This window comes from Urocampus carinirostris, chromosome 2 (assembly GCF_059441175.1).
Source record: "Urocampus carinirostris isolate Australia breed hairy pipefish chromosome 2, RoL_Ucar_1.0, whole genome shotgun sequence".
Classification (NCBI taxonomy): Eukaryota; Metazoa; Chordata; class Actinopteri; order Syngnathiformes; family Syngnathidae; genus Urocampus; species Urocampus carinirostris.
In genome coordinates this window covers 69,680,513-69,694,159 of record NC_142350.1, presented here as the reverse complement: position 1 = coordinate 69,694,159, position 13,647 = coordinate 69,680,513, and the positions used below count along the sequence as shown (strand labels likewise).

Here is a 13,647-nt window from a genome sequence, read left to right as displayed (position 1 = left end):
CACTGTTTTTGATCCCAACCAGGTCTGCTCTCCTGTCGCGACTTACGACCCATTTCTGACCCCGACCATGTTTTTGCTCTCCTGTCCCAGCTATCGACCCGTTTTTCCGTCCTTGACTCCGCCATTACTCATTACGGAAAATCAATCTGTTGCAATCTGTTCTTGTTTTTGTCATGATTACCGATGCGATTCACCTGTGCCTGCTCATTTGGCTTCTGATTGGCTCCCTGTCAGTATTTAAACCCAGTCCTGTCAGTCCGTCTGTGAATCTACGTGTATGCTAGGTAAGCCTTTTCTGACTGTGACTCCCGTCCGTCTCGTTTTTTGCTCCTGTTCGTCTCCTGCTACGACCTGTTTTGATCGCGACCACATCTAGGTCCTCTCCCTTTAATAATTAAAATACTTTTTACACTAACCGTTACATTGTCAAGACCAGAACGGAGACAGGACCCACTTGCGTTGCGTTTCTCACAAGTTTTATTGGAAGAAAGAGAAAGGGTCGCCCCCACGATCTGGTGATTGCTGGACGCAGGAAGCAGGTCGCGCTGAACGCAGAAGCGGATCTTCCGTGGCGAGCGATGGCGGTTTCGGGAGCGAAAAACAGGTCAGTAGGAGCAAAAACGTGCTCGGGGTCAGAAGCGAGTCGTAAGCCAGGAAAGGAGAGAAGACGTGGTCGGGGACAAAAAGAGGTTGAAAGCCGGGACGGGAGAGTGGACGTGGTCAGGATCAAAAACGGGTCAAAGCTGGGGGACAGACGGGAGCAAAAAACAGGTGGGAGTTAGGGTCGAAAAAGGCTTGCCTTGTATACACGGAGGTTCGCAGACAGACTGACAACAAGGGACAGATAGGCGTGGGTTTATCTAGGGAACGGGAGCCAATCAGAGTCCGAGGCAGTGATTCATGACATACATGTCACCAGATTTGAATAAAAAAGCATTTAATTAGGGTCTGACATCCTTCCTACTACCAGAGGGCCCCAACTGGGGTTTGAACTGGGCGTGTCCAGGTATCACACACCTGTGACCAAATATCCAGAACTCTTAAAAGGACATTTTTGATCAGCAATTTTTGGGGTTGTTTCTCGTTTGAACTTCATCAGGTTTGGTTTTTGTTTCTGGTTTTGTGTAAAAGGAAAGAAGGGGTTGAGAAAGGGAGAGAGAGTGAGAACAAAGGCAGAGAGAAAGAATAAAGGGAGAGTGTCATGATGACTGATTAGTAAAGCCTGTGCCCACTGCGGGCTTCCTGATTGGTTCCCTGTCCTGCTTAAGCTCCGTCCTGTCACTCGCCTGTTGTCAGTCCGTCTGCAAACCTCTGTTTCTACAAGGCAAGCACTTTGACTCTGACTCCCGTCGGTCCCACTTTTCCACCCGTCCGTTCCTGATTCCCTCGTTTGTCTCCGGCTACAACCTGTTTTTTGACCCCGACCACGTTTTGATCTCCCGTCCCGGCTAACGACCCGTTTTTTTCTGTCTTTGGCACCACCATCTCCCGCTCCGGAAGATCCACTTTCGCATTGGAAACACGATCCGATTCAGGGAGCATCCCAAGCGCTGACCTTCCTCTTTCTCTCAATAAACTTGTGGTTCACGTTACGCATCTGGGTCCTGATTCCGTTCTGGTCGTGACAGAGAGAATGAGAGAAAGAGAAAAAAAGAGCCACACCATATCATTCGAGACAAAATTCAGCAAAACTACCAAACCCGCTCTCAAATCATTTGACCCCCCTTCTCTTGTCACCCGTTGTCAGTCCGTCTGCAAACCTCAGCCACACGCTAGGCAAGCACTTTTTGACCCCTGACTCAATCCTGTCCTTTTTATTTCACTGATAAAATAATGAAATAAGATTAATGCTAGTGTCCCATATCAACAAATATACAACTTTTAATTTGTCCTCCTCCCACAGTGACTTTTTCATAAATAATGGTTTCCAAACAAGGTGCAAGCAGAGTTCTTATGTAAAAACGTCACAAAATACTGCAAAAGAGGATGCTGGCATATTTACCTTCGAGGTAGACGGCGCTGTGTGCATAGCTCCGCCCAACCCTACCACTCACCCAATGAAATAGCTCAGTGTGCTTGGCTGGTGTTTTTGGTGTCTCCAGTTTGTTCTGTGGGTTTTCATCACAAAGTGTCTCAACAGTGAACATACATTGATTAAGGAGCTTCTGTGTAGTCCAAACGGGGTCTGTTTGTGCGACACCTTGACTGTAAAGTGTAGTTAGGACTTTATGTACTGGACAGAACCAATTCCATACCGAGTGTTATGTTGGCTATGCACACGGTTACCATGGCGCCCAATTGTCCCCGCCCCTGTGGCGCCAGCTGCGGCTCGTTAACAGATTGGCTTTCTGTCTATTTTAGTTTAGCGCTGTCACGCTTCCTTGGTCAGCCCGTCAACGAACTTCTGCCCCGTAAGACTTGGGTTTTGACTCTCTCCCGTTTCCTGCCTGTGTTTCCTGTCCGGTACTGTTCCCGACTATTTTGTCCTGTTTTCTATCGATCTCCAGTTTCGTTCCCGTCTAGTTTGTCCTGTTTATTTTCAACATCCTGTTTTGATATCAATCCTGTCTGTCTTGTTGCTTAATATCGGTTTCCAGTTTCGTTCCTGTCTAGTTTTTCCTGTTCCTTTTCCGATATCCTGTTTTGATATCAATCCTGTCTGTCCCGTTGTTTAATATCGGTTTCCAGTTTCGTTGTTGTCTAGTTTGTCCTGTTTAATTTCAACATCCTGTTTTGATATCATTCCTGTCTGTCCCGTTGTTTAATATCGGTTTCCAGTTTCGTTCCTGTCTAGTTTGTCCTGTTTATTTTCGACATCCTGTTTTGATATCAATCCTGTCCGTCCCGTTATTTAATATCGGTTTCCAGTTTTGCTCCTGTGTAGTTTGTCCTGTTTATTTTTGACATCCTTTTTTGACATCAATCCTGTCTGTCCCGTTTTTTAATATCGGTTTTCAGTTTCGTTCCCATCTAGTTTATCCTGTTCCTTTTCCGATATCCTGTTTTGATATCAATCCTGTCTGTCCCGTTGTTTAATATCGGTTTCCAGTTTCGTTCCCGTCTAGTTTGTCCTGTTTATTTTCGATATCCTGTTTCGATATCAATCCTGTCTGTCCTGTCCTGTCCGGTATCGACCCCATCTGTCCGATATCTGCTCGGGCGACTGGTATCGATCCCGTCGGTCTCTGGTTTCCTGTCTTTCCACGCCAGACTGCTGCCTAACGTGCACGACTCCCCATTTCCCGTAAAATAAACGGCTCGTGTGAGAAACGTCACGCGTTTGGGTCCTGATCCGGTTCCGGTTCCTGTCACGGAAAAGCGCCACGATCTCGTGTTCCCGAGAGAACGGACGACCAGGTACGGTTCCTGTTAAAAAGGTTTTATTTCGACAAGTGTCGGAATGGCGTTTGTTGTTCTCGTTGGTCGAAAGAGTAGAAAATCAAAAAACAGTCAAAAGACATCAAAGGATTAGAAATCACATCAAAGAAAACAAGACACGTCGTGTTTTGGAGCCGATCCGTGGATCCGATCGCTTTGCCGTATTTGGAAAACACTCACTGGATTAGTCGACAAACATCAAAACCTCTCAGTAGCTTTTCTTCATCTCGAAGACGTTTACACGGGCTGGAATTCGGGAAATCTTTGTACAAATTACAACAACGCAGGCGGGGAAATGTGTGCTGTCGTGTGTGTCCAGAGGTAAGATCTTCAGCTAAATGTCCAGCCTAAAACCTCAATCGTTGCCTTCGGATCGGGGTTGTTTGATTATCCGCCCGTCATCGTTCTTTTTTATCCTTCTCTGCCTCTCTTTGTTTCTCAAAGTGCCGCGCTAGTTTCTTAAGGACCATCTATCTAGATCTCTATCCGGAGATCTATCCAGACATCTATCTAGACTTCTATCTATCTAGACATCTATCTATCTAAACATCTATCCAGACATCTAGACATGTGTCTATCTAGATATCTAGATATCTGTCTATCTCGACATCTATCTATCTAGATATCTATCTTGACATTTAGACATCTATCTAGACATCTATCTATCTAGATATCTATCTAGACATCTATCTATCTAGATATCTATCTAGACATTTAGACATCTATCTAGACATCCATCTATCTAGACATTTGGACATCTATCTAGACATTTAGACATCTATCTAGACATCTATCTATCTAGATATCTATCTAGACATCTATCTATCTAGATATCTATCTAGACATTTAGACATCTATCTAGACATCCATCTATCTAGACATTTGGACATCTATCTAGACATCCATCTATCTAGACATCTATCTAGACATCTATCTAGACATCCATCTATCTATCTAGACATCTATCTATCTAGACATCTATCCAGACATCTAGACATCTATCTAGACATCTATCCAGACATCTATCTATCTAGACATCTATCCAGACATCTATCTAGACATCTATCTAGACATCTATCTATCTAGACATTTAGACATCTATCTAGACATCTATCTATCTAGACATCTATCCAGACATCTATCTAGACATCTATCTAGACATCTATCTATCTAGACATTTAGACATCTATCTAGACATCTATCTATCTAGACATCTATCTATCTAGACATCTAGACATCCATCTATCTATCTAGACATCTATCTAGACATCCATCTATCTAGACATCTATCTAGACATCTATCTATCTAGACATCTATCCAGACATCTATCTATCTAGACATCTATCTAGACATCTATCTATCTGGATATCTATCTAGACATCTATCTAGAAGTCTATACATCCACCTAGAAATCTAGACATCTGTCTATCTAGACATCTATCCATCTAGACATCTTTCTAGATATCTATCTAGACATCTAGACATCTATCAATCTAGATATCCATCCTTCTAGACATCTATCTATCTAGACATCTATCGAGACATCTATCTATCTAGACATCTATCTATCTAGACATCTATCTAGACAGATACAAAAAAAAGGACAGAGTCGGAACCCAAGTCTGATCCTGTTGTGGTTCCTGACAGAACTTTTTTATTTAAAAAAACAGTCTTAGCGTCCTTTGCCTGACCAAAGTGATACTACAACTCTCAGCATCACAACAGACTTTGGTGCACTCTTGTTTCCATTGATTTAACATACATAGTGGCTCATAAATCTCGATGATCTAATTAGTTGCCAACAGTTTTAATAACAAATTTGTCGATTAGTTGTTGCAGCCCTAATGTTTATTCAGTCTCGTTTGACTTAGATTCTATTACAATAGACAGTCTTTCATTTGTTATCCATCCATCCATTATCTGCACCACTTATCATCAGTAGGGTTGTAGGGGTGCTGGAGCCCATCCCCGCTATCTTCGGGCAGCGGGCAGGGGACACCCTCAACCTGGAACTCACTTGCTCATTTGCACCTAGGGACAATTCGGACCGGCCAATTCACCTGACATGCATGTTTTTGGAATGTGGTAGGAAACCGGAGTGCCCAGAGGAAACCCACGCAAGCACAGGGAGAACATGCAAACTTCACACAGGAGGTTCGATCTCATGACCTCAGAACTGTGCCGCACATGCGCTAACCACTGCGCTGCCGTGCTAATTTGTTATCACTGAAATGAAATGTGAAATTTCAGGTTTGCTTCCTGGAAATAGAGTACATTTATCAGACTCGGGCTAGGTGGGGCTTTAATACCCGGGGTGCGGGTAGGGTCAGGCTGGATTTCCTAGCCCCGATCTTACCTCTGGGGTGCGTGTGTGCCGTGATAGGAGTAAAAGGGGAGTCAAGTGACAGTAAGAAGGTCGTGAAGCCGTGACGGAGGGAGAACAGGAACGGAGGACGGGTCTGGACGGCAGTGTCGGGGGCGAGGGGATCACAGGCGGGTCTACGGACTCGGCGCGCGGGTGAAAAACTGTATTCTTCACATCATGTTGTTCCGCAGGGAGTTGACCTCCGAGTCTTCGTCTCCCAGCAGCTTGTGGTTTTCGTGTTTGGGGGTCAGCGCGTTGTGGATGTTCAGGGCGTCCTCTTCCTTGGCCGGGACCTTCACCGACTCCTCCAGCTTGTTCTGGGAATGAGGATCGTCCTGAGCGCCGAGGAAGACAGACATCGGAGTTAGCGCCGAGACGGCGGGTACGACGTCGATTCTGACCGATCGGAAACGTGCAAAAGTGCGTAGCCCCTTGTGGAACACCTGTCGTGTAATACCTGTCCCACACTTCCTTGAACCCTTATACTCTGTAACATCGTTTAAAGCCTGCCACCTAGTGGATTATGTAACCTAACATTGTAGACATCATGTTACATATTGATTCAAAGTAATGTGTGTAACATTATGCAGTGTTCATTTGAGCTGTGAAAAGCGACGGGTCCCGGGGACCCGCATGCTGAAAAATCTATGGGTCCCAACAGAGATCTATGGCTCCCCAAAATTGAGTCTTATCCAGGTTGACATTGTAAATCGGCGACAAATATATCATATAAATCTATATATTCGTTCAGTTTTAATCATCAAAGTTTATTGGTAATAAAAAGCAGTTATCACTTCAGATTTTTCAGTTCATATATTCTTGGTGGTTTGCTGTCCCGCCACAGTTGTAATGCCTTCTCGAGGTCCAATCCATTATCATCCTCCTCGTAGCGTCGCCAGCAAAATAATTGAGTCCATTTTGGCAGAAAAGTCCTTTTCTTGCTAGTATTCTTTTGTTTATTATCTTTCGTCAAATTGTTCGCCTCAACACGCGTGTTTTCCTTGCCTTTGCGATCTTCCTAAGAATTTATCCGCCGTTTTTTTTGTGCCGGAATTATTGCCATTATCACTTTCTGCATTATGTTTCGAATTATTACTGACACTGAAGAAATTACAAATTTTGTGTGGATATTTACCTTCCCTGGACAACGACCACCAAAAATGACGTCATGAAATGAAAGGAAATGATCTGCATTTCTCTAGCGCTTTTCAAGTCAATGACTTCCCAAAGCGCTTTACAATGTGCTCCACATTTCCCAATAGCGGCCTTGCAGCCATGTAAGGCGCTAACCTGCTTATTGGGGGTATTAGGGGTTCAGTGTCTTACCCAAGGACACTTCGACAAGTAACATCGACGAGCCGGGATTCGAACTGGGACCCCTTTGATCCCAAGACGAGCGCTCTACCTCCTGAGCTACTGCCGTTGGCCGAGATCGGCGTGAGGACAAAAACTCGAACCGCGAGACCAAAACGACAATGGCGGATCTGCCTGACCAAAAGTTCGGAGTGCGGTAAATCTTTGTTTAAAAAAAAAAAAGTAATCGGTTAATAATGACAATTTGGTGTCAAAAACGTTGCGTCCCGGGGACGCACGTTGATTTGAGACTATGCGTCCCCAGCAAAAATATTGTTCTCATGACCTCATCATCAAAACAAGATTTTAATGGGGACACATAGTTAGAACACATTAAAATTCACCAAACAAAAAAGACCTTCACCTTCTTAATTTCGGGTGGCTCTCTTTGGAATGGATGGAAGGACCGTGTCTCCTTTTGGACAATTCCCCAACGTACCAATTTACCATCATGAAATCTGATAACATGAAGTTTTGAACGTAATTAAAACATCCAAGGCTACGTATTGATTAAATAATTAAAGGATTTTATACAATTGACTATAAAGGATTTTATATGATTGACTAAGTTAAATGCAATAAAGAGATTCACAGACTGGGCTCGAGTTCAATAACAGGGCAGGCTGTTTGAAATGCAGAATATTTTGTCTAGGGAATTTTGATAACAGGACTTTGACGCAGGACGACAGGCGTTGTTTTGGGAAGCCAGACATTAAGAACGTTGGGCGCAAAACAACTGCTTGGCACGCCCATGGGAGGAGCCGAGACGCCATTTTGCAGGGGGACGTGGGCCAATAAGAGAAAGCTAAAGGACTTCAGAAGAAGGCTTCACACACACTCCAACGTTGCTAATTCGGCCATTTTCGATGGAGTACGTTTAGTTAAATTGCTAATGAAATTAAATCTCAATAATTAATTCCCAACATAATGTTCTCACCGTATGTAATTATGTCAATCGGAGGGACATTCTCAAGTACAGAACATCACGTAAACGTCTCACTCCTTTGGCCTGAATCATGGATTCCATTTTCTTTGCGATTAGTCATTCATATCAGAACTCAAAGAACTCAAAGTCATAACTTCATTTCATTTCTTTATCATATTTATAGTGGAGCACAAGCAACACCCAGAGACAAAATCTTTGAACTGATTGCAGTAAGGAATATGTCGTTTCAATCTTAACGATTTTCAAAATTAAAGCTAGAAAAATCCTGACATTGACCAGTAAAAAGTCATGTACAATGCACTTATGTTATTACTATGTTGTTACTATGTTATTACCAGGTTAGATATTGGAACTAGGGTAAAATAGACTCAGGCAACCATGAGAAAAATATTTGACTAGAAAATCACAATGACCCGGCACGGGTGAGCTATTTTCAGAGCAGGTCCTCTGGAAGCTCAGCTGTCCTCAAGGAGCACCACGTTAGAGCGCCTTAGTGTAAAACCACAAGATGAGTGAAGCTCCATTTAAGTTGGGTTATGTGTCATTTGTAATGCTACGAAAGGAGTAACATCAAGTAACTGATGTATTTCCTGTAAAACATGGCTTTTTTTGGTTTTGTCTGTGTACATATCAATCGTAACACCCCGATTCCGCCCACCCGTTACCCTCCCTCAACTCCTTAAGACAAAGGGCATGCACATCCACATGCAAAAATTGGTACCACCCCTCACCCGAAAACCAAACCTCATACTCACCGCTTGCGAACAGACCCTTTCATAGTAAAAGTCGAAGCCGGGGGCAAAAGAATATTCCGCTTTCGTTTCTGTTAATCTAGGGTTAAAATTGTCACGTGCGTCCGTGCGCCTAGAATCGGAGAAAAAAACACGAGCGATCGTAAAAAGATTGGACCGAGGCACTCATCAAAACTGCATTGGTTTGCGGCGCACACTTTATATCAGGTCAAAGAAATTAAACGTTTATGATTGTTGCTCTGTCCCCCGTCTTACTTACTAAATCTGCAAAATATCGTGTTATTTTCGTAGCATAAGCTAACTGTTAGCGTGTACTCCCTAAATGCTAAAATAACAACAACAACAAAAAAATATATGAATAATCAAATGTATCTAATATGTTATTTGGATTGTATGCCCAACAATTGCAATGTCTTCCTGTTTTTGTCATGATTACCGATGCGATTTACCTGTGGACACTCATTTGGCTCCCTGTCACTTTTTAAACCCAGTCCTGTTAATCCCCTGTTGTCAGTCTGTCTGCAAATCTCCGTGTATGTTAGGCAAGCCTTTTTCGACCCTGACTCACGCCTATCTCGTTTTTTGCTCCTGTTTGTCTCCCGCTACGACCTGTTTTGATCCCGGCCACGTCTACTCTCCCGTCCCGGCTTACGACCCATTTCTGACCCTAACCACGTTTTTACTCTCCCGTCCCGGCTTACGACCCATTTCTGACCCTAACCACGTTTTTGCTCTCCTGTCCCGGCTATCGACCTGTTTTTCCGTCCTTGACACCGCCATCGCTCGCTACGGAAGATCCACTTCCGTGTTCGGATCACAATCCGAGTACGAGAGCAACTTGCTTCCCGGGTTCAGCGAACAGCGGATCGTGGGCTTAAGACTTATGACTCGTTTCCGACCCCGGCCACGTCTTGCTTTCCCAGTCCCAGCTACCGACCAGTTTTCCGCCCCTGACACCGCCATCGCTCGCTACGGAAGATCCACTTCCGCGTTTGGATCACGATCTGAATACGAGAGCGACTTGCTTCCGGTGCCCAGCGAACACCAGATCTTGGGCGAAGCCCTTCCTCTCTCTTTCAATATAACTTGTGGTAAACGTCACGCAAGTGGGTCCTGTTTCCGTTCTGGTCTTTGACAATTTTAGTTTCATACTGTCATGATTACCGATTCAGAGCACCTGCGACTGCTTCATTGGCCTGGACAGCTGATTGGCTGATGCACTCTTTTTAAACCCCGGCTTCCAAGAAGCCGTCAGATCGTTATGCGAACTGTTGCCACCAGCTCAGTAAGCCCTTACCCCCGACTCTGTTCCTGCCCTGCTTTTCTCTGCCTGATCTTCGTTGCCAACCTGTTTCCGGACCTGACTTCGCCCCGTTCTGACTGCCTGTTACCTGACCTGTTTTGCCCCGTTTCCCGCCTGCCTCCTGCTACCGACCTCGTTTCCAAACTTGACACCGCCCTTGCTCTCCCGTCCCGGCTAACGACTTGTATTTCCCGCCTGTCTTCGACCTTCCTCGCTCGCTTCCTGCTCCTCTTGTCCGTCAACCATCGGATCGTGGAAGCAAGTCCTGCTCTCCCTCTTTATTCATAAAAACTGAGAAAACGAGCGCTATCGGGTCCTGTGTCCGTTCCTGTTCTGTGTTCTAACTGTTAGCATGTAGCCTTTAATACCATTAGCATTAAGGCTACATGCTAACAGTTAAAATAGACTCGATAGCAACAATAATAAACAATTATTATATTTGATCTGATATGAAGTATGCGCGACATAACCGAGCATAATTGATGAGTGCCACGGTCCAATCTTTTGCTCTAATGCACAGGTGTCAAATAGGCGGCTCAGAGAAGCGCAAGAGAAAAACAAGCTGCAGGTTGAAATATGTCAACTTGATGTTGCCGAAGCCTGGTGCCTCTCACAAACGCTGCACTTGTATTTCTCTCTCTCTAATCTCTCTTTCTCTCTTCCTCCATTTTTCTCTCACTCTCTCTATCCCTCTCTCTTTCACTCTGTCTTTTTTTCTCTTTCTTTGTTCCTTTTTTCTTTCACTCTCTCCATCTCTCTCTCTTTCACTCTCTGTCTTTTTTTCTCTTTCTTTGTTCCTTTTTGTCTCTTACTCTCTCTAATCTCTCTTTCGCTCTCTCTCTTCCTCCATTTTTCTCTTACTCTCTCTATCTCTCTCTCTTTCACTCCCTTTGTCTTTTTTCCCTCTTTCTTTGTTCCTTTTTGTCTCTCACTCTCTCTAATCTCTTTTTCTCTCTTCCTCCATTTTTCTCTTACTCTTTCTATCTATCTCTCTTTCACTCTCTTTGTCTTTTTTACTCTTTCTTTGTTCATTTTTTCTCTCACTCTCTCTATCTCACTTTCACGCTCTGTCTTTTTTTTCTTTTTCTTTGTTCATTTTTTCTCTCACTCTCTCTATCTCACTTTCACGCTCTGTCTTTTTTTCTCTTTCTTTGTTCCTTTTTGTCTCTTTCTTTCTATGTCTTTTTACCTTCTTTTGCTCTCTCTTCATTCTTTCCTTTACTCTCTTTCTCTTTCTTGCTTTCCCCTTCTGTCTTTCCCCTTTCTCTCTTTCTATCCTTCTCTCCTCTTTTTCTATTTCTCTTTGGATTTCATTCTTTTTCTTTCCCCCTCTCTCACTATTTCTGTTTTTATCTCTTGTTTCTCATGCTGTCTCTCTCTCTCTTTCTCTCTCTCTTTTCTGTTTTTTTGTCCCACCCTCTCTACCTTTCTCTCCCTATCTTTCTCTCTTTTTTCTTTGATCAGAATTCTCTGCTGTAAAACATAGAACAACGTTCTTTTCCTCTGTCTTCTAACCAGCGCAAGTATTCTTTTGCCTCCAGGTTAAGCCCCGCCTACCGGATACATCACAATGGTTACAGGGTCTATCGACTCATGCAGAAGAGAAACCTGTAAGACGCACCAAACCATGACCCTGTTTGGTCTTTTTTGGGGTACCACCCCTCAGAATCGATTCCAAATTCATCAGACAAAAAAAAGGAAAAAAAAAACTGTTCGTGTGAGTGTTTCGCGAATTTACCGGCTAGATCGTAACTTCGGGCAGGACGTGCGGGTACGTGACTTCCATGGTTACGGGGTACGAGCCTTCTTTCCTCCCGTCGGCGTGAAACTGGAAAACGTTTTTGGGTGTTTTGTTTTGGTTCGTTGGGTTTTCGGTGACGGTGCATGTGGGGCGGTGGAGGTGGGGAACTGGGTTTTGACGGTATGGTAGGTGGTGGGGGGGGGCACAGAATCACCAGGAATTTTCCCGCGTATTATCGGGGGGGTTCGGGGGGGGGAACAGAGATAAGAACATTGTTTGGATGGTGATGAGGATGGAGGACTCCCCTGACCCCGCCCCTATTTCTCTTTAGTTTTAGGGGATTTCTTTTGAAATGATTTATATATTATACACACGATTGTTGTTTTGGATTTAGGTGAATGCGTCTCCTAAAAGTCTTCATTTTTTTTTCAAAAGCTGACCATGCGCCTTATAATACAGTGCGCCTTATATATGGATCAATATTAAGTCGCATGGTCTCGCAACTTACGCAACAGGTGTATGCTGGGATTTATATACCGAAGATTCATTGGCTAACCAATGTGTCAATCATCATTTGAATCGATCGCTATTGGCTGAAGTTATTCGGAGCCTCGGATAGGCTAAAGGGCCGAAACAAACCCTGCAATTGGCCGAAAAAGATGACTGAATAGCAAGCTTGCTAAAGTACGCCATAAAGAAACATGTTTCATTAGTCTGTATTTGTAAATATTTGACTCTCCTGGATTGACTACACTCATGGTTGTAAGAAGACCATGGTTGCACATTGTTATTGAACACATCGACTTGGGTGAGCTACTCCGGCTATATATTTTCCCAGTATCTTGTTTCAGAATGATATCGATGTTTCTGTGATGGGTCTTTTTTTAAATTCAACTGAATTCCAAGTGTTTATTGTCATATGCACAGTAAAGTTGCGAGCGAAAAAGAAAATAGAAACTAAGGAATGGTTGGCAGTTCTTGAATCCCAAGACTTGAACCTTCCGTATGATGGAACGATGCATTTGAGTGACATCGTACAGACACCGTTTCCGTACATGTCTGAGACACGTATTTGATTATTTGCAAGCTTTGGGAATGTTAAGGGGCTAATAAGTTGGACTGAACCATCTGACTGTTTTGTCCACGTTCCCATTGTAGCGCCTTATAATGCGGTGCGCCTTATGTATGGAAAATATCGGACAAAAGACTATTTTTTGGGGGTGCGCCCTATAACCCGGTGCGCCCTATAGTGCGGAAAATACGGTACATTTTTTTATGCATTTGAAGACGTGTACGACGTACGAGAAAATCTGTACGAAAAAACGCAAATTTTTCAACGACAGGTACCATCCTTTATACACCGACGATCACCAAACAGCAAATCAATCAAGTGAGTGTCATGTCCTGCACGGTTGTCAAGGCGCCCAGTTGGCCCCGCCCCTTGACACCGGCTGAGACGCATTGGACTGATTGCTTGTGGAGTACTTAAACGCTCCTTTTGAAGACCTGTTCATGCCCAGTTGATCGGAGTAATGCCCAGTTTATCATTTTGATTGCCTTTGAACCTGCTTTGTTTTGTTTCTGGTCCGTTTGTGTGTCGGACAACTTTTCTTTCCTAAATTAAAGTGACGGATCGTTTATGCATACGAATTCCGACTTCCTGCCTCCCGGTCCGTTTCCTGACAGGTAGCCTCTATCTCGGTGTCGTGTCCAGCATGGTCGCCGTGGCGACCAGCTGGCCCCGCCCCCTGGGCACGGCTGCAGTAGATCAGCTAATTTGCGCGTCTGCTACTTAAGGGTGGGTTTTG

At 44.0% G+C, this 13,647-nt stretch overlaps 1 protein-coding gene across 7 annotated transcripts in view; it reads right to left on the bottom strand.

Moving 5' to 3' along the window:
* Positions 1-3,363: 3,363 nt before the first annotated feature.
* The window catches only part of LOC148373157 (chondroitin sulfate proteoglycan 5-like), a 63,709-nt gene continuing 53,425 nt past the window's right edge, over positions 3,364-13,647 (bottom strand). For 4 of the 7 annotated variants that reach the window (XM_088327670.1, XM_088327672.1, XM_088327671.1 and 1 more), the window contains one exon: positions 3,364-6,079. In XM_088327670.1, the coding sequence (XP_088183796.1) occupies positions 5,915-6,079 (165 nt within the window). In that variant the 3' untranslated portion in view covers positions 3,364-5,914. Of the gene's footprint in view, positions 6,080-11,836; positions 11,927-13,647 lie in introns of all 7 variants that reach the window. The other 3 variants (XM_088327674.1, XM_088327676.1, XM_088327677.1) reach the window with 1 other exon arrangement.